Raw genomic sequence first — 21,529 nt, forward strand, 5'->3', positions numbered from 1 at the left:
TATCTTGTCATTAAAGAATCAGCAGCCTGATACAATAACAGGTGATTTCTTAGCACACAGGCTGATAATAAATAATGTTGACTGGGCACATGCAGAGCTAGCCTGGCACAAGGACATGAAAAAACAACAAACTCAATAATACAGAACAGCTCCAAGGCCGTGGCCATTGGTGACTCCAGCCCTGTGTGGGAACTAGAAACAGCATTTCCTGTCAGCTGTCTGACTTTTATGCTGCCGCAATCTGACACAGGGCGGGAAAAAGTGAAAAAGACAGACTGTGTTTATCTCCGGGATGTGAGAAGCCAGAAGAAGGCAAAAAAAAAGAAAAAAGAAAAACCTGGAACATCTTAGTGTCATCTGCACTGAACCTCTGCAGGCAGCCAGATGCACGTACTTCATATATTGATCTGTTTGTTTAGTTTATTTGCACAATTCAGCAGCATCTGTGAAGCTATTCCGAAATATCCATAGAAAAATGCGTGCATTTAATTGAATTCCTTTTAAATTGCCCCTTGGTCTCATAATACAAAAAAGATTATCTCAAAACTTCTAATAGTCGCCTCACAACATTTGAAAATAATTAGTAGAAACTCAATAAACACAAAGCAGTTGTTAACGATTTTTTTTTTGTCTTTGTCTTGCTGCTATTGATCGCTTGAAAACTCTGACATAAGAGCACGATGTAAAAAAAATTCTATCTTTCATATTAGCAGCGAAAATATGTAATCATATATATAGACAGAGAGACTATATATTTTCTTAATGAACAGCAATTCAGATCACACAATATACTAAAGCCTGTTAATATTGCTTAATCGGACGGTTATCTTCGTATAGCAGAGTGGCGCAGCGGAAGCGTGCTGGGCCCATAACCCAGAGGTCGATGGATCGAAACCATCCTCTGCTAATCGCATGTTTTAAAATCAGCGCATGTTAAATTTGGTGTACAATTAAACATGCTCATCATAAAGACTCACATTTACCTGCTGGATCGCACAGGGCCAGGGTTACCTCTACAGTCTGTTTAGGATATATTGCTATTTCCATTTTGCATTTTCTTGCCATTCTACCATGATTTTTGTAGTATTTATGGAATTATAGAATAATAACTAAACTAGTTTAACTTACTATTATTACCAACAAAACAATACTAATGTGGAATGGGGGGAATGGAGGGAAATGGGCGCATGCTTGGACACAGAGGTATAAACAGAATAGATCGCAAATTACGAACCTTCTTTGATAATGAATAAAACATAGCAGCCAAATAGCTTTAAATATAATTAAAGTAAACATAAAATAGCAAAGCTTAGATTTAATTTTGACTAAAGTGCAGAGATAAAAATGGACTGAATGAAAAAAAAACATAACGGTGCCCATGTAGGACACATACGCGTAGCTTCTGTACTGAACTGTAGGTGGCGCTCCAAGGAGAACTTTCTTACTACCAAGAAGAAGAAGACGGAGGCGGAAGCTCTTCCATGGAAACAACAGACGCTTCTAACTCATACTCGTTTACGTAGTAGGTGGGATACGGAAATAATGTAGTTTAATTGGGAACTCCTGAATGTTGCATAATTGATAATTAACTATACTGACAGGAAAGGCATCTAAGTGAGTCTATGTCGAATTTTCTTTGTGCAGTTAGAAGTTTTAGCTTTAGCTACTTGCTAGTCAACAGTAGTCTCTCGTATGCAGGATAACATGGGTTAGCTACTGTGGAAATTGCGTACAAAACATGTGATATTACATATCGAACTGTATCAAGGAGCAGTTTGCCAGAAAGTGAGTGTTTTAAAAATGTGGAAACTAGGCGGCCGAAACTCCGCTGTGGATCGAGCTCAGGCGTTGCTGTCCGCAAAGAGGAGCAATGGAGGAGACGCTCAGGGCTCCAGGCAAGAGTCCTCATCCAAAACACGGGTATGTACCGAGTTTTCTTTAGCTGTCGTCTCCCCCCTTTTTAAGAGCTGTCTGTTCTTACACGGGAAAGTTACCTTGTCTGTGGTAAAATTAAATTTGAAATTCTTCAGCATCATAGTTAAAAGCGATGAAATAATTTAATTTGTTTTCTTGCGTTACGGTTGGTAACAATAATATCAGAATCTTTATTGTAACTTTACTCTGATGCAATGAAATTTTGCATGTAAGATAAAATAACCTTTATTAGTCCCACACGTGGGAAATTTGTTTTGTCACAGCAGGAAGTGGACAGTGCAAAAGTTATATAGCAAAAATTAGAATACAATAAAAATAAATAAAATACTGTACACAACTGTACAGAAGAGAATAAAATAAAACACTATGTACAGTAGAATACATAGAATAAGATATACAATAGGATAAAAATAGAATACAAATGCTGTATACAACAGTAAAAATACAACTTTGTCAGAAAAAGAGTATTGCACTTAGTGTTATTGCACATGTGTGGGTGTGTGTGTTTGATCAGTTGGAGTCTTTGTTGTGGAGTCTGACAGCAGTGGGGAGGAAAGACCTGTGAAATCTCTCTGTCCCACACCGTGTGTGCCGCAGCCACTGAAGGAGCTGCTCAGTGCTGTCACAGTCTCCTGCATGGGGTGGGAGATGTTGTCCATCAGGGATGGCAGCTTAGCCGCCATTCTCCTGTCACTCACCACCTCCACTGGGTCCAGAGGGCATCCTAGAACAGAGCTAGCCCTGTGGATCAGCCTGTTCAGTCTCTTCCTGTTCCCGGCAGAGATGTTGCCATCCCAGCAGACCACACTGTAAAAGATAGCTGAGGCCACCACAGAGTCATAGAAGGTCTTCAGGAGTGGGCCCTTCAATCCAAACGACCTGAGTCTTCGCAGCAGGTACCGTCTGCTCTGCCCTTTCCTGTAGAGGGCTTCCGAATTATGAGTCCAGTCCAATTTGTTGTTCAGATGAACACCAAGGTACCTGTAGCTGTCCACAGCCTCAATGTCCATACCTTGGATGTTCAGTGGTTGCAGTGGAGGATGTTTGTGCCTGCGGGAGTCTACCACCAGCTCCTTGGTTTTACTGGTGTTGATCTGGAGGTAGTTCAGCTGGCACCAGTCCACAGTCTTGGGTCAGTCCTCTGTACTCCTTGTCGTCCCCATCAGTGATGAGGCCGACTATTGCAGAGTCATCAGAGAACTTCTGCAGGAAGCACTGGGTGGAGTTGTGGGAGAAGTCTGCAGTGTAGATGGTGAAGAGGAACGGAGCCAGAACCGTTCCCTGTGGGCCCCCCGTACTGCAGATATGAATAAACAAATAAGTTAAATCCAGATAAAAATTTATAATTTTGATGAAAATGATCAAATAGAGGTTTTAAAGTGGTTTTGCATTGCAGTTCACATCTCTGAGGGCGGTATGTATGTAAATTGCAGATTGTGTGGGTGTAGTTCTACTCCTTGTTACCAGTGCTTTAATGGAGCAGAAAAATGGAGTGTCATAGAGGTTGTTTCTCAGCTTGTTGATACTAGTTTACAGCAGTGGTTCAAACAGGCTGTGAACGCGGTGGGTGGTATTTTCACTCCTGGCTCTCATTCTCAGTTGGCTGTTCTGCTGCTATTCAGGTCCAGGAGTTTTGTCCCACTGAGCTGTGCTTACCGCGTGATGCAGGTCCTTCCTTTCAATAGCAACACTTCAATGTGACATTCTCAGTGGTGCTCTTGTAGAAATTTACCAGCAGATTTTCTAAAGAAGTATTTCTTGTGAGATATTTCTTGTGAGATACTATAAGTGCATTTGTCTGTGAAGGTTCTCAGTCATCCAGGTCATCGTAGTCAAAGGAGCTTGCAAAGAAAAGCGTCTGGACTTCTTTAAGTTGCTTGAAGACGTTTCACCTCTCATCCGAGAAGCTTCTTCAGTTCTAAGGTCAAATGGTGGAGAGTCCCAGATATAAACCTAGTGGGAGTGACCCCCCACAGAGGGACAAAAGGACCCCCTGATGATCCTCTAATCGCCTGAGCCAAGGTGGGAAACTGGGCGTGGACCTCTACATCGGAGAGACCAAACAGCCACTTCACAAGCGCATGGCACAACACAGAAGAGCCACCTCCACAGGACAAGACTCAGCAGTCCATCTGCATCTTAAGGATAAAGGACACTCTTTCGAGGATGCCAATGTTCACATTTTGGACAGAGAGGACAGATGGTTTGAAAGAGGAGTGAAAGAAGCCATCTATGTCCACTGTGAGCGACCATCTTTGAACAGAGGCGGGGGTTTACGACACCAACTCTCTGCCATTTATAATCCAGTTTTGAGATCCCTTCCCAGACGCCTTAACGCCCACTCACATCCTGGGCCATCTGACCTCAGGAATTCGCATGATAAGGTGGGGCCAGGTTTCACAATGAGCTCACCCGAAACTCTGGCTGATTGGGACCCACGCCCAGTTTCCCACCTTGGCTCAGGCGATTAGAGGATCATCAGGGGGTCCTTTTGTCCCTCTGTGGGGGGTTACTCCCACTAGGTTTATATCTGGGACTCTCCACCATTTGACCATAGAACTGAAGAAGCTTCTCGGATGAGAGGTGAAACGTCTTCAAGCAACTTAAAGAAGTCCAGACGCTTTTCTTTGCAAGCTCCTTTGAATAAGTGCATTTGAGCTCTTTAAATAATTATTTGATTTGTGTAATTTTAAGTCTTTCATATTTTGATGGAATCTTTAATCTTTCCTAAAGACCAGCTTTATTCTATGTATGTATCTATCTATCACTAAACAATGGATTATATAGTATTCGTATAGAAGGTATGATGCCTTCTCACTCTGCCTGGATGGATGCTGCTGGTGAGGCACCTGCTGCTTCGGTAGCTGCTAAGTAGGACCTTTGAAGCCTACATTACATCCCCTTGCTGCCTGGGCAGGTAGGCGGAGGCTGGTGTGGCGTGGTTTTATGGGGAAGCCAGAGGTCAAAAGCTTCACCCTGCTTCTTCCTCAGGTCGCTAACCTGCTGCATAGCAGTTAGTGCCTCCTCAAACGATCCCCTAGCTCGTGATGGCTTATATGGAGAATTCATAATGACCTTGTCTTGGCCAGGAAGGCTGGAGAGATTGAGCCTTGATTGAGCCCTTATCCAGCAGGGGGCCCATGTCCTGAAACAGCTCAGCTTGGTAGGCTGAGAGCAGGATGACCACATTCAGATTTTATATTGACTGCGCTTCTGATTTATAAACCTTTTGGTACATGGAGGCTGTGAAATACTCCATCTTACCTGGAAGGTTTGGTCCCACTGACACAAGTGAACGTCTGTTCAGATAGAGATGAAATGCCACTGACTGCTCCACGCTAAAAAATGAGCCCCAAAATTTGAGGAAAATGTTTAGTAATGGCTCATCTTCTTTATACACACTGGGACAGCAGTCATGAGCTGCTTGATGGGTGCCTGGCGAGTGGGCAATATTTTTCTGTCTTACACATCCCTCTCCTCCCCCCTGATTGCCATACAGGCAATGAAGAGGGGATGGGGTTTTCTCAGAGATGGTCAAGGGAAAGTAGGTGACACCTGGGCAAGGGTGGGACACGACATCCTTAACCTTGCCGCCACTGGCGTTACCCTGAGAGGAGCCAATATCCATGATTACTAAAGGTTAGATTTGACAACTAGCAATAGTCACAAACACAAACCACAAGCTACTTGTCTAGCTAGTTTTTTTTAACATGCAGTTTGCAGCAACACAACAGCTGCTATTATAACAAGATATTTCCTTGACAAAAATATATAATTACATTGTAAAAGATGTTCCTGAAAACCAGTAAAACCCACATTCGGACTACCTTAATGGCTGTGTCAATAAACAGATTAATTGAATTATCCTGGTCCAGGACTGCTGAGGAGCTCTTAGAGAATGAGAATGCTTGGTGTGGGGCCAGTTAAGGGGTCAGGGGACCCCGTATCCTTCAAGTGATTGGTGACAGATGTGGTGGTACTGGAGCTTCCATGACTGGTCATGCCAGAAGTTGCTTCCCAGTGAGATCCAGAGTGAGGTTTGATAGAGATGTCATTCAAGTCGTTGTGACTCTGAAGTATAATTCACATGTAAGAGCAGAATGAGGTACTACAGTGATTAAATCTTAAAGCACTTCTTACATAAATATAATCTGTTTCTTTGTAGGTTTCTGTAGGTGAATCTTTCAAACCCAGATCTGCTCCCCCCGAAACACACAAATTATTCCCAGATCTGAGCGACTTGTCCTCAGTCAGTTCAGCTCCTGAGTCTGGAGGGGATGTTAAAGCTACGGATGCTGAAAAGAACCATGGAAGAGAACTGGATTCAAACAAGGTAACTGCTAATTGTTGCTGTTGCTCAATAATGGAAGACTACACATTAGTGTTGTTGAACCCAGTAAATCCAACTTGACATGAATTGTATAATTTTTTTTATTAATTAATTAATTAATAATTTTTTGGTTAGGGTCTCAGGCCACAGAGCTCTCTGGGAGGAGGAAGCAGGTTTTTGAAGAAGGCTCCACCACCAACAAACAGCAGCCAGTCACCCGTCAACCGGGACCAAATGCACCCTGAATCTGAATCAAGGTAAGATTCAACATATAAAAATGTGGTTATTAATTTGCACAAAGAATAAAACGTTTTCTGATGTGAAGTTACCTATTTTAATATCGCTGGTCAGAAATGCATCATCTTCACGGCGTGCCACTCAGACTGCATCCTTGACTAGACTGGCTGAAATTGAGAGTCGCATCCGGAGCCGCAAGCAGGCGCAGGAACAGGCCAGACAGGAGACAAAATCTGCCCTCATTCTGACTTCGGATTTGGGAGTGTCATCATCAGCACCAGCAAGAGTCACCCAAACCCCAGAGACATCTGTGCAACAGTCTGTACAGTCTAGCAGTGACCAGAGCCTGAGGGGAACCCGTTTCCTTAAGAAGAAAGCAGCTGGAGCTCTTGAAAACACTAATACATCTCTTACTATGGCTCCAAAAAGTGTAGATGTTAGTGTGAGAGTCAGGTCCAGAGCAGCAGATCGTGTAGCATCTTCAGAGCGTTTGGAGACAAAGTCAGTTAAACTAACGAGTGGTGTCAGTCTGGAAAGTGATGAAGAAGACATGAAGAAACTGCTTGGAGACTCGCTGGACTCGACAGACTATAGCTTCTTAAGACCTGGGAGACCTGCCTCCATGAAAAAGTCAGATAAGGTACACTTGGGTGGTTTTTTTGCTTGGTTCACTCCCATTACTTACAGCCTATAAACTGACAGCATCATTCTGATAGGCATGAAAACAGTTTTAATAAGAAAAAGAAACATTTTGAACCCAGTTTTAATAAAAGAAAAAGTTGTTTATTACAGGAAATTGGAAATTGTCTAAATTGAATGATTACGCAGGCAGAGCTAAATCATTTTAACATAATAGACAGACTTTTATGCATGACAGACTTTCATTGTGGAAATAATGACAAGCCACATTCACACAGTGGTTGTTAATCATGCCAGACATGTACGTGGTTAAGACATCAGGCTGTTTTCCTGCAACCTGCACTTTAAGGGTTAGAGTGAAAACCTGATAATGTTTTCACTTTGATGGCTCAGAGACACCGTTTTATCAGCTCAAAGCAGCTGTGCTTTCTACTCATACAGGTATTCCTCAAAAGCAGTCATGAAGTTCACTCCACTCCACTTACTGCCGAAGTAATTCCTTCACCACCCTCCAACACAGCACCACCTCGCTCCTCTGCTTCTCCTTCTAACCGGAGTTCTCCTTTCCGATTCACTGGCCATGCCCAGGCCCACTTCAGCCCCTCTGTGCTCTCTTCTTCTCCCTCTCCACCCCGTGTCTCCTCCCCACATCCTCCAGAAAGACCGGGCACCTCCTATAGGCCAGAAAGCCCACAGCGATCCCTGTCCTCCCTCTCAGGACGCAGTGAAGTGCTCTCTCTGGACGAGCTTTTCCCTGTGGAGACGGGATCTGAACGCCCACTCAGTGAGATGAGTTCAGTTTCTTCTGAAGGTGAGAGGTGCTCATCAAATGCATTTAGTCCTAGTGTTCAAGAGTTGATTGGACTCAGCTGTGTTCTTTGTGTTTAACTATTAATAGCAATCTAGGAGTATGATGTATTGATCACTCCTATGAAAGAGAGAGCAACATGGCGCTCATTCCTTTGTACATTAATGACTTTATATCTGAAATAAAATCACTAATGTCCAAATGAACATCTCCTTACTGCTCGTATAAAAGAAGGTTACAGTGTGGTCATTCTTCTGTTCAATATTGAAGTAATGTTATACTTGAAGAAAAATTATTAATGACAAAATGAACTCACAGGATGAATCTAATTTGTTTGGCAGTTCTTGGAAAGCTTTTCATGAAGGCAGAAAACAACATTTGTGCTTTCAGAGGGAAAAGGGGGAATAAAGCATGTATTATCAGTGTCTCGAGAACCTTTTTATTGTATCGAGCCACTGTGAGTTTTAACAAGCTGCTGCATTTGATAGTGGATTAATTTGATAACAACAGAAAAAGAATAGATTTTATCTTCTGATGCACAATGGCAAACACGGGTATTAGTTAAACCATCCGTCTTTCAAGCATGTCCATATTTGCAGCATCATCAGTCATTCCCTCAAAATGCACAGTTTTTTTTTTTAAATTACTACAGTTTAACGTGCAAAGAATTAACTTAGTTTAGACTATCTGTGTTTTGGGATATTCTTTTTTTAAATTATATATGTATAGATAGTTCTTTTTTAACTATTCCTATTTAGTGAAGCGCTGTGTAAATGTACAAATAATGTAATAGTTTGGTTTAATAACTGTGATCTAGTGTCCCTGTCATTACCACATGGGAGGTACAACTTCTAGGCCCAAAGACATATTGATAATATTGATAATAAATGTATCTTTACCAGTAATTGATACTGTTGGAGCAGTATGCTACTGGCAGTCATAGTGACCTGAGCTTTATTTCTAGTACCCTGACGTGCATTGTAATAGACTTCGATATGTTCCAGTTTGTCACATAAACCAGTTTTATGAGATTGTCTCAATTTACAAGTTAGCCTCTTTCAATATTCAGTTTTCAGTTTTTAATCATCAGGTGTTTTTAGTGTCTTTTTGTAGCCTTATGCGTTGCACTGCTAGCAGCTATAAACTGAGTAACATGTTATAGTTGGCTACGTGAATATACACTCTAAATTCTGTCATTGTGGTTTTATGTTTCTGCAGACTTCAAGATTAATGTGATGACACTGGATGACCTTGCACCTGCTCGCCTTGAATTTAATGCAGAAACGCCAAGAAAACAGGTGGGAAATGACAGGAATTAGTTCTAAACAAGTATAAAGTGAAGAAGAAAGGAGAAAGTTTGCCATTCAGTGTAGCATAATTTAAAGAGGACCTATTAGTCTCATTTATAGCACCATATTTGTATTCTTGAACTCTGCCAGAGTAGCTTTGCATGATTCAGAGTTCAAAATAATCCATATTTATCTTCGACTCATCATATCTGTGCCTTGGTGCAGCCCCCTCTGTTCATACTCACCCTTAAAAAAACCCATCCAACCAACTCTGCTCTGACTGGCTACCCCTCATAAACTCATGATTTGAGCAGTAGGTGGCTTGGGCTTCTTCCACACAGCTGTGTGCCAGAGATGACCATATAAGACTACACTTGAGTTTTTGGCCCGCATAGATGACTTGCACATATGACCTGACTAAACTTTGAGCATTTTTAAAATGAATGTCAGTCACTATAATGGTAAATGCATGAAAGAAAAGAGCATAGCAGGTCCACTTTAAAGGAAATATTTGTTGAATTGCACTCATTATATCTATGAAAACATGTTATACACAAAGTCAAAACAAGCTATGAACACATCATCAACATATCATCTTTTCAGATATGGGGAAACAGCTGTGTTTTGGACCACAAGACATAATTGTTGCAGTTAAAATTATTAGAATTCTGATTTGCTCATCAGCTCCAAATGGAACAGCCAGGTAGTTGGCTGCTAAATGCCTCACTATGATCCCTAGCTGTTGCTTACTTTGTCTGCTGTTGGGTTAGGACTGCTGCTGCCACAGACAAAGAGCAGCAATGATTACCAAAAGAATTTGGTTAAATAACATAAAATAAAAACAATGAGTTTAATGAGAAAGACTTTATTATAGACACTGGATTTGTTGTTTATATAACAAGAATAGCCGGCCACCTAGGGAGCCACCAGCTAGAGTAGTGTCAAAGAAAAGGAAGAAATATTTTAAATTGCTCTTGATGTGATTTCACTGACTGCCTGATGTTCCTTACGGCATTAAATAGTGAGAAAGAAAGCGCAAGGAGCTGTGACTCAGGTATTAATCACAGGTTCCTGATGTTATGTGCAAACATTATTCCACAGTGCACACACTAAATAAATCCTTATTTAGAAAAAGATAATAACTGTATGTATGCAAAGTTGTATCCTTGTGTCTGTGATAGTGATGAACGATAATCGACACCCTGAAGTTAATGTAACGCCACTGATATTAATGCTGGAGACTCTAAATTCTGTCCACAAGGACATTTTCTCCTTGGCGTGGTGCACTGAAATTTGCATTAATAACGAAACCAAAAAATCTTACATCATAAAACAGCCATGTGTTAAAGCCTCACATTAATAACCACAAGCATTAAAACACATATGTGCAATAATCTGGATATTTACATGTGATATCCTAGGGGTTATGATTATAAGTTTGTTTTCTGTCATATCTTAAATATGATTCTTTCTCTGCTCTAAAATGGTCAAAAAACATTCTAAAGATTTATTAGAATAAACTAAATAGAAATAAACTAAATAGAAATAGAAATTTTATTCCACTGTGGCAGTGGAAAAATGAACCTTGGACTAAGTTTGAATTCTAAGAGGCCCACAGAAATGAGATGGTTTACGTTTACGTTTTAAATAGACTGAGTATAACATTAGCATTTGTAACTTTTTTAACAACGCTATCCTATACAATAAACCTATATCATAAGATACATTTATATAGAGGGAATCAAACAGATTCACTCTATATTCTAGAAGTATCTGCTAATTGGTGCTAAATAACCACACTAATTAGCTGTGCTAGAAAGTTCAGTCACCTACACTAGAGCACAAACTTCTTGTTGTGTTGTACCGCACACCAAACCGTATTATTACCTGTATTATTATTAGTGGGGTGGCTGTAGCTCAGAGCAGGTAGAGCAGGTCATCCACCAATCAGAAGGTTGGTGGTTCGATCCCTGGTTGCTGCAGTCTGCTTGCCAAGTATCCTTGGGCAAGATACTGAACCGCAATTTGAGTGGATGTGTGAATGTTAGATAGAAGCAGTTAGGCATAGAAAACATGCTGATGTAAATGAGTTGATGAGACATGTTGTATAAAGTGCGCAAGTAGAAAAAGTAGAAATGCTCCAAAATACTAACAACACAAATACTGTTGAGTGGTCCAGTTTACAGACTTTAATTGAAGGAGGTGAACCAACTGACAGCTGTTCTGCTGAGATATATACAGCGAATTCTAGTTATCCTGTCTCAAGGAGATAAATGGGGCAGTAGTAATGCTCCTATTCTTGAGAGGATGAACTTACATTTTGAGATACTCTTCAGCTGGAGAAAGCAACTGTTTACTGCATTTTATTGTGTTTGTCAAATTTCCTTGCATGCAGGTGAAGGCTGATTGTTAGTATACGTATAATATTCTTCAGGGGACCCTTTGTCTGAGATCTCTAAATTCTCTGAAGGACTCCCTAGACTGATATCTTTGCTTTCATGAAACAGGGTAGCCCTGTTCCAGGATCTCCAGACAGAAAGCAGCAGCTACACGAGGAGGAACAGCAACAAGACCAGCTGCTGGATTACCAAAGTGACTTTGAGAGTGAGAGCAAAACAGAGCCAGATTACAGTGCCAGTCAAGTGTCAGAGGATCTCCAGAGAAATGGAGGTGAAGAGAAGATGGTGTCAGAAGTCAGAGATGGGGGTTTGGATTCAGACATGTCTGATGGGAGGACAGAAGATGATTATTCGAGAGCTTTCTCAGAAGCAAGTCATTCCTCCACCTCACGGACCTCAGATCGCAGTCACACTTCCAAGTCAAACAGCCAAGGCAGAAGTGAGGACTCCAGACCGTCATTATTACATGAGGGCCAGGCTTCATATCAACAGTCGAGGAGATGTACTTCAGCCAGAAAGGTTTTAAAAGAGACTGCAGTACAGACCCATTCTGGTCCACTGGCTTCAACATGGCCAACAGGTTTGTCTGCTACACATAGTATTTGTCTATCTAAGATGTGAGAGAGACACCATTTCTCACCAAAATTCCTTTAAATCATCTTATTAAGTTAAAGGAGATCTTGTTTGTATGAAGGCGCTAATCTGAACTTTATCTTGCATTGTTCTTTGGATCTAAGAGAAATACTTATTTACTTTTTAAAATCCTGTAACTAAAATGCCAGAGTAAACTGATATGTCTGAAGCTGACTTAGAAAGTCCACAGAATCCACAAACTTCAGAGCATTTTAAAGGTCAGGCTCCGTGGCTTCAGGCATGTGCAGAGAACTAGGAATAATTTTAGGTTGTTGGACTTGAGTGAGCAAGATAAAGAGTGAACTTGGCTGTGCAATACTCTGTAGGTAGGTAGGAAGGAATTTTAAATTGGATCCTTAATGCAACAAGTGTCACAGGAGCAGCCATTTGGCATTTGCGTTGCCTGCAAGCACTGGAAGGCAGATTTAATGAGTGACGAAAGCAGTGAATTGCAGAAATCAATACAAGTTAAGATGAATTCATGAGTGAATATCTGAAGCTTCTTTTCACAAAAGAAGAGAAGCTTGAGCGCTGTTTCACGTTGGTGTTGATTGACAGGGACTAACGTAAATGAGTCCATGATTATGTATGCCGATGTGAACCAGAGAGGTCCCCATTTTCTGAGTGGGCAACTAGAACTTATGTCTTATCGCATTGAGCTTTAATTTTTTTTTTTTTTCAGATATTCCTGCTGTGGACCCTATGGTGAGCATGACCTACATAAATCCTTCTCCAGTGGTCAGTCATACCCTCAATGCAGAAATGGTAGAAGGTGAGAACCAATAAAACTAAATAAAATACAAAATAATTAAAAAAAACATTCTATATTTTTTAACATATGTACTCTTCCCATGGTCGATGTTTAAAATTTTGCTCTTTCACGTGCTTTTTTACCCCTCAGCTGTAAAAGTCTGATTGGGTATTGTTGTCACCCTGCCAGGCGGGCAGGCATGCAGTAGGGGTTTTCAAACTGATACCATAGAATCACCTACAAAAAATCTTCGATGAGTTTGAATCTCAGTGACATTGACCTCAAAGTCAAGGTCAGAGCTCAAGTTTTCAGAAAATCTTATGAATGCAATAACATGAGAACAAAGCGATGTATTATTTTAAAATTCATACCATAGGTGTACCTACTAAGAGCCTGGGGTGTACTAGTACATCAGGCCAATTATGCTCCTCATTGGTTAAAAAAAGTGATCATGATTTTCTCCAAAATGTTTCAAAAATAAGATTTTTGATGGCATTTTCCACATGATCTTGCTGACAGATTAACTAACAGACAGCACTGAAAACACACTTTCACTGAGACTCTTCACTTTGTCAAGAAAACTAGAAAGTTGTCAAATTTTGGATTTGTCACACTGATAACAGAAAATCTTTTAAACCTGGATTCAGATGGTAATTCTCAGGGATTATTAGGGTTTGTACAAGGATGATGGCAAATTTCAAGTGAGTCATACTGATGGCTGTGGTGGGGCCATTTAAAAAAAAAATTATGAAGCTGTAGCGCCATCTATAGGTGATATACTGGGAGACAGTGCCTTCCAGATCAGTTAAATAGTTAAAAGACATTTTTTGTTACTGTCATTTAAACATTCATAAATATTTCAACTTAAACCTGCAATGTGTATCCCTTGGTTCTCCATCAGCAATCAGCACCTTCAATCCAGCTGTATTTGTTCTCAATGAACTGCTAAAACAGCAGCTTGCCATGACAAGGCGGTTCATTGAAAGCAACCGCCACCTGCACTCCAGCCTGGTGCAGAGTCTGGAACCACCAAACTACAGATATACCACTCTCGAGGACACCAAGAAGGTAAAGTATACTCACGCACTGGCTGTGAATAACACTTATCTGTAGCTTTTTGGCTCAGTAATGGAAATAACAGACATTTAAAGTGTACTCATTGTACTAATTTCCAGCTCATTATTTTTATTTTTCATCTCCACAAAAGTAATTTCAAAACAATACTGGTCAAAGCGTGACTTAGTGAAACTTTCCCCTCTGTTTTCAGCTTATCCACATGCACAGATCTCCCAAACTGACAATGAAGGAAGCTTTAGAGGAGGTACTGCAGGAGATGAGAGAAGACCATTGTATGTGACCACTGTGATTGCAAGGACCAGAAGCTGGATTGTGTCTTTATTTTTAAAGACATTTTTATACACATTTTAAAAACTTTTTTTTCCCTTCTCAGTGGAAAATGACTATTATTCATAAAACACTGCGTGGAATTTTATATCAAGTGTCAAAATCAAGAGCTGGCAGCCAAATCCATCACTTTAGGTTCTTAATACTGGAGTGGACATTATAAGGCTGTGGTCTGCTAATGTAAAGATGGGCACACCTCCACAGCACCTGCAAGTTAAGGTAACTAACACAGAATGCAACAAAGTTGAAAGCTGATGCTGAAGGTAGACAAATTCATCAGAAGTGAGATTTAATAGCCTTAATAGTTATTTAGACAACTTCTGTTTTCAAAGAATGTGATTTTTGAATTCATACACCATCAGTGATTTGGAGTCATAGGTGGAGAAAGGAGGCATCAAAGTCACAGAATTTAAAAAAAAAAAAAAAAAAAAAAAAGGCATGGAGTTACAGCACATTTCTCAACTTTAATTTTTATGTGGAGTTAGTTTCATGGCCTGCGTTTTTAATGAAATTTAAGTTTCATTACTTCTATATCAGGATGCATTTGGTTTTAATGCTCACCCCATGCAAACCATGGATGTCATGCTTGTGAAACAGGTTGTTGGGTGTATGTAAGCCTTCTTGTAGAACTGCACTCACAATTCACAAATTACTATTAATTACTTGACTGTATTATACAGACTTGTTTTTGTTGCATGATTGAGGTGGTCATGTAGACCAGATGAAATGAATGGGTTTAAATGGACACACCAAACAGAATCTTAAAAGCACTTTCTTCTAAGATATAATATTAAAGAGACAGCTTAAGCCAATAATCATTCAGTGAAATAAACGCTTGCAAGGGAAGTAACAAAATGTTTATTAAAAAATTAACACATACTGTACGGTGTTTTTACAGTTACCAGTTTTTCAGTCTCAACCACCAATATTAACTTGAATTACTCTAACGGCAAGTGCAGAATTGAACAAAATCTAAAGACAAACTTCGATGGCAGGACCCAGGAACATTTATCGGTGATGTGGGAAGGTGAAGGTGTGTTGATGGGGTTGTTGAAGGCACAAATTCAGGCTGTAGTGTGAGTTGTCAATATGGGTCATTGAAAGGGTAGAAGGGATGTCCGGCATCCCTGGGAACACGCTTTCCTTCCACCTGCAGTAACAAAAGTTAAACACATTTAGCTTTTTTTGTTTGCATTTTGCAAGTTCATGTGTTAATTCTTGACATCAACTGTTTTTTTCCTGTTTAACCAAAACTGTCTGAAAATACGTATTCCACTATGGCTTAGCTGGTAAAAATCAACCATCTCCTTTGAATAATTTTTTTTTTATTTTTTAAAAATGAGCCAACTTAATAATTCTTTAATGACTTTATTGTATTCAATGAAGAGATGGAACATTTAATATTCATATAATGAACATTTTCCAAATCACACATAAGAGCTCCATAATCCAATATAAACTAACTTCAACCCACCCCCATCTTCATAATCATAGGATAGGTATAGTATTTTTATTATTTTCAGCTCGTATTTACAAGATTTACACAAACGTTGTGCAGTGTTGCATCTCTGTCTCTGCTCATCACTGCAGAGCTGATGTAGACAGTAAGAGCTCCTTAGCGGTTATGTCCCAACATAAAGATTTATTAGAGTACTGATTAAGTCCACTTACTTCGATCATTGGTACGATGTAGCGCCAGCCTCTGGTCAGTGCTGCGATACTTTTCATTTCTTCTGCTTCAAGGGTAAAGTCGAACACCTGACAACATAACAAAACCCTTTACATACAACACAACATACCTCACTGTAGCTGGACCACAAAATGTAACATTTATTTAAATCTCACTTCACCTGTATGTTTTCTTTGATGCGGGACTCGGTCACACTCTTAGGGATTGTTACGACTCCACGTTGTGTCTGCCACCTGGAAATACAGGATTTGTGTTGATGTGAAGCTGCTGAAGGGTTTCGTCACCATACCAGTGTGCATTTCTGCCCAGAGCATCAAGCACACGAGTTTTATACAAGTAGTATGCTGCTTTTTTTAGCTTTAGTTTGCTGTTTTAAGACTACAAATGTGAGTAAAGTTGCCATGCACTACAATGTTTAGATGCATGCTGAGCTACAGACTAACAAGCTGAATCAGGATGTGTTTTTGATGATATCATTTGAAATGTAAAATTGGAAACCTTAAGAAACAAAGAATGTAAGGCAAGGCAAGTTTATGTAAAAAGGTCGAAGATAAACAGAGACACAGTGTGATCTTTGCATTTTTTTTTTTTTTTTTTTTTTTTTTTTTTTTAAGCAGAGTACTTTTGGATATTCTGATCTATAGACTTACCTCAGGAGAATCTGAGCTGGAGACTTTTTATATTTCTCTGCAAGGGAAGAGATCACAGGCTCCTCCAGCAGGATGGGTTCGTTCGGATGTTTCCAGGCTCGATCAGCAGACCCCAGTGGACTGTAGGCCGTCATCACCAGGCCCCGATCCCGACAGTGGGCCAGCAGCTCTACCTGGGCCAGATAGGGGTGGCACTCTACCTGTCCAGCAAAAATGAAGCAATACCAGGGTCACCTCCGGCATTTTACAAACACCTTTTATTACCATCAACATCACAAACATCCTGTACCTGAAGGACAGTTGGTTTGACACTGGCGACCGACAGGATGTCATCAATCTGCCTGCTGTTGAAGTTGGACAAGCCAATGGCTCGGACAAGACCCTTTCCCACCAGTTTCTCCATGGCAGACCAGGTCAGCTTGTAGTCTGTGTCATCATATAGCAAGGTGCCATCCTCCTTTCTGGGGAAAGTAACGTCTCCTCGTCTAGGAGCAAGTCAAGAAGGTCTCAAAATACAGGCTTGTTTATCAGTTTGAGCATCAACTAACTTTTAAGAAATGTCATAATTTTTTTATAAACACTTTTTAATGAAGTAGTATAGTTCTTGTCAAAATCGTTTTAAGATTTTAAAACTATTAACCTGTGAGCAGATTAATTTGGCATAAGATATACAATAATCCATCAGTTATCTTGATATAACAAAGGTGGTTTTGGGAACATAAGCTAACTGTCTCATTATTGGACCATGTGGAGGCTGAGCTCACTGAAAGGCGTAAGGCCAGTGGATGAGGTAGAGGTCCAGGTATTCAAGTTTCAAGTCCTTCAGGGTCTTCAGGAGGGCTGGCTCGACATCATCTGGATGGTGCTTGCTGTTCCACAGCTTGGATGTGATGAACACATCCTCTCTTCTTAGGGACTGGAGCACAGAACACGATAGATATGAATTCTTTGTTTTTTGTTTTTAAAGACAGTAGTAGACCAGACTGGTCAGTAAAGTCTGACAAGTCTAGAATCAGTTGCTCTCAGGGGACACATTTTATGTGTGTTTTTACTGGAGCTTTGAACAGTTTGGTGAAGCAGTTCTACCTTTTCGGGTCCGAGCTTTTCCTGCAGGGCTTCTCCAATCTCAGCCTCATTGCCATAGATGGATGCACAGTCAATGTGGCGATACCCAGCTTCCAGTGCCCAAATAACTGCTTGTTTCACCTGTTAGAAATAAATATACAAGTTTCAGTAAGTACCCATACACGTTCTTAATGTTTGTACCAAAAAATCTAAACTTAACATCAGAATCTGCTAAATTCTCAGACCAACAAGTGAAAAAAAAATAAATGGGCTGCAATTACCGGACATAAAACAATACTATATTAGACTTTCATTCACTGGATACTTAGAGCTTATCAAACGATTTCTTGTCCACTTGGGGGCAGTGAAGCATATTGATAGGAATTTATGGGCAAAATCAGTTTAAATGTAGGACAATCTAAATGTAATAAACTGTATTTTTCCCCCATTTCTAATACATTGAAAATAATATATGGTGAAAATAATGTCTTCCCCTTGTTCCTGTCTACTCTTCATTACTACCCTGTCAATATTTTTTTTAAATAATAAATAAATAAAATAGACAAGACAAAAAAAACAATCCAAAAAGCTGAGAGAACTGCAGAGTTGAATTTGTAAAAAACAGAAAGCACTTCTCAGTTTACACATGCCAATTTAATTAAGGATACAAAAAAGTGCAACTTTATTGTGTGACATTAAGATGAAGGAAAGGGGTAAACACAACGCCATTTTATTTTATTAGAAAGTCTCAAATGGCTTAAAAACAGGAGGACAGAAGTGCAGTTTCTACCTTTCCAGGCTCACTCTTCCATGTTCCCAGTCCAATGAGGGGCATCTTGCGCCCTGTGTTAAGAACTGCAAAGTCATTCATGCCTCTCAGAAGCACCTTAAAAAGAAAAGCAGAGTAAGAGCCAGTCAGTAAGACCTGCTCAACTCAGGTGGCTGTGAAAAAGTAGGAAGTGTGTACACCATTCGGTAGTTTTATACTGCATAAACTTAAGACAAAGACAAGGATGCACACAAACACAGGTCTTAGGAGAAACTGACAGCAAAGGAAATATATGACGGTGTAACAACAGTATGTCACAGTTTTCACAGTATAGCATTATTATTGATATTCTCAGGTAGAATGACCAATTATGCTTTGAAAACAGAGTTCAAACCATTAATGAGTCCAGCAGGTACAGCTGGACAGATAGGATTCTTGATCCATATACTTATTATCCCAAACATCACAGTCAAACAAATGAATATAAATAACAGCTGAAGAACTGGTAGAGCAACTGTCCAACTAGTAAAAGGAAGATCCAATTAAACTCATATTGACTGACAAATGCAAGGAGAGACTGTGCAAAGCCTTTGTAAGTGATATATCCATATCAAAATTTAGCTTAGATTAAACACAAGATCTCATGATGAGAATGCAGCCAGAACACTAGAATTAAGTTTGTATACAGGAGTAAAAATATTAGCTTATGAAAAACATTTCTGAATTGAAAGCTTGCACATCTTAAAGTATGAGAATTTCCAAAGTTGTTTTTGCACCAAAGGGAAAAAGGAAAAGCTGAAAATGAAGCATGAAAGGAAATGAAGGCTGCTGACTTGCATTTTCAACAGCTAGAGGGATGTGATCATTCCCCTCACTATATAATAATTACAATACTTCAAATAAAAAGACCTGAAAGTAAGAAACTTGAGGATTTTTCTCAGAGTTGGATTTGAGATTCAGCAGCCAAAGAAATTTCTCAAAGTGCACTCACACAAACATTAATTATACAAAACCCATATATGCAAAATTGTTTCTCATCTAATTTTGAACACCATAGAAACACATCTGCTTTGATAATACCTGCCATAGATGTGTATCAGTCAATAAGTAGTGCAAGCCCAGATGTAAAAGAGCTCAGTGTGGCAGCGTGTAGAAGGAACTACATTCCTGTTGATCCAAGACACCTGTACCCGCCCTCTCTGACTCGCACCGCCTAACACAAACACTATCTGCTTGTTCCACATTCCTCTCAGACATCTTCCACTGATGGCACAAATAGTAACTGCTTTCAGCTGCTTCCGTATTCAACAGATTTTCTTTATGTCTTATGCAATTTCAAAGGGATTTGTCTCTCCTTCTGGGTGCCTGCTAGGGATGTTTCACTTGTTAGGCAAATGTGTAAACTACTACACTATGAAGCCACAAAATAAAAAAAATAAAAAAACTCCACATAACACCACATCAGTTCTGGTGGCTACTTGGTGCCTTTTGAGATTTTGAAGGCTTGATCACTAGATAACAGAGGGTGGAGTAACTTTCCTCGGAAACAATTTAGTCAGAATCTACAAATGATCTGTGAACTTCTTGGTTATCATCTACTGACATCAGTAGCTTTCACTAACAGGCCCACACACTTTGTGGTTCCCACGTCAATGTCAGCTTTTAAGCACCTGATGTCTTTCTTTGAAAGCATTATAGAGAGACACATGACACTCTAAAAACTGAGCATTATTGATAGAAGTATGATTCCAGAGGGAAGAAGGGCAGTTTCTTTGTTTTGGCTGTTGAATGCATGCATGCATGCAGTTTTATATCCAAATGACCAATGAAATGGCTCCAAAAAAGTGGTCGCCTACAAGGTGCATGCTGCTTTTTGCCCTTTGAAATAGTTCTATTGTTGGTTGAAGATACAGAAGAGGGAGAAGTGGAGGCCGTGTTCAGAGGCCAACTAGAAAATGACTTTTATGGTTAGAGCTATATTTTGCCCTGTTTCAGCAGGTCTGACGGCTCTTTTTGATGTCGTATGTTAAACTTGTTTTCCTTTTGCATTCTTTTTTTATTGCAGGAAAGGAAAGCGGTGTTAATTTGGTTTACAACTCGACTGACCAATCTGCAAAAACACCAGTATTTTCCAGATCTTTCAAAAAAATCCCTGAAAGTCAGCTGGTTTTCTGGAAAGTCACGCGCCCTGCCTCACCTCAATACCACTGTCCTCGCGCTCACTGTCCTTCGACATCAAAAAAAAAACTGCTGAACCCCCCTTAACAAATCTGCAAATAAGGAGTGACGTTTGTATTATGTAGCAAATGGTAGCAAACAATGCTACACTTAGTAAAGAGGGAGCTACGGTTAGATAAAGTATTGTGGCTGTGTGGTCACTCGGTGGCTTCGCTTGTTGCTGAGATTGTCTTCAGGAGAAAAAAAAAGGAATGTAACAGCTGCTCGTTAAAAACATCAGCCGCCACACTTTCTGTTGAAATAACAGCCGGCTGCTGTTGTAGCTTCTATTGAAGTCAACTCTCACATTCTCTCGCGTTACTCCCTTTAAAGTCGGTTTTTAGTAGAAGTCTGCACACACTCACCCTGCTGCCGAAACCGACACACAAACGACACAGCGTCTGCTTTAGGAGCTGACACTTCAGTGACTGCATGCTGTAAAATTATGTGACGTGAATTCTCCTTCACGGCTCTGTGCTCACTTTGATTCGTCAACTTACTGTTTCAAGGTTTTAAAAGCTGCCGACTTCAGTCAACGACCTGTTCCGGTTGTCCTCCTGCAGCGTAGGACCACTGTGCATAGAGTGCTGTTTTCTGCTAAATGTTCAAAAACACCACCTCATCTTGTTGACGTTTTCCTTTTCCGGTATGATAGTTCTTCCATTTCCGGGGAATCTAAAGGTAGTTCACAGAAAAATAATAATAATAACGTA

At 40.1% G+C, this 21,529-nt stretch overlaps 2 protein-coding genes across 5 annotated transcripts; one reads left to right on the plus strand and one right to left on the minus strand.

Moving 5' to 3' along the window:
• The first annotated feature begins 1,464 nt into the window (after nt 1-1,464).
• lg23h19orf44 (linkage group 23 C19orf44 homolog) lies at nt 1,465-20,749 on the plus strand. Of its 4 annotated transcripts, none has more exons than XR_013095628.1 (11): nt 1,465-1,920; nt 6,101-6,268; nt 6,401-6,522; nt 6,617-7,142; nt 7,583-7,952; nt 9,168-9,247; nt 11,746-12,217; nt 12,953-13,042; nt 13,923-14,089; nt 14,289-14,644; nt 20,665-20,749. XR_013095628.1 is itself a non-coding variant. In XM_004552932.5 (10 exons), the coding sequence occupies exons 1-10, from the start codon at nt 1,801-1,803 to the stop codon at nt 14,376-14,378; spliced, it is 2,205 nt and encodes a 734-aa protein (XP_004552989.2). In that variant the 5' UTR covers nt 1,465-1,800; the 3' UTR covers nt 14,379-15,107. The 4 variants fall into 4 exon arrangements, 1 of the variants encoding a protein (XP_004552989.2); XR_191232.6 differs by lacking the exon at nt 20,665-20,749 and adding an exon at nt 16,733-16,870; XR_191231.6 differs by lacking the exon at nt 20,665-20,749 and adding an exon at nt 16,730-16,810.
• On the minus strand, nt 15,261-21,317 carry akr1a1b (aldo-keto reductase family 1, member A1b (aldehyde reductase)). Its single transcript, XM_012919527.5, has 9 exons — nt 21,182-21,317; nt 18,621-18,716; nt 17,852-17,971; nt 17,530-17,681; nt 17,055-17,250; nt 16,766-16,965; nt 16,276-16,348; nt 16,097-16,183; nt 15,261-15,575 (listed from the first exon to the last, which is right to left on the minus strand). Exons 1-9 carry the CDS (start codon nt 21,248-21,250, stop codon nt 15,510-15,512), a joined length of 1,059 nt encoding a protein of 352 aa, XP_012774981.2. The 5' UTR covers nt 21,251-21,317; the 3' UTR covers nt 15,261-15,509.
• Nucleotides 21,318-21,529: the final 212 nt, after the last annotated feature.

The sequence above is a fragment of the Maylandia zebra genome, linkage group LG23, assembly GCF_041146795.1.
Source record: "Maylandia zebra isolate NMK-2024a linkage group LG23, Mzebra_GT3a, whole genome shotgun sequence".
Classification (NCBI taxonomy): domain Eukaryota; kingdom Metazoa; phylum Chordata; class Actinopteri; order Cichliformes; family Cichlidae; genus Maylandia; species Maylandia zebra.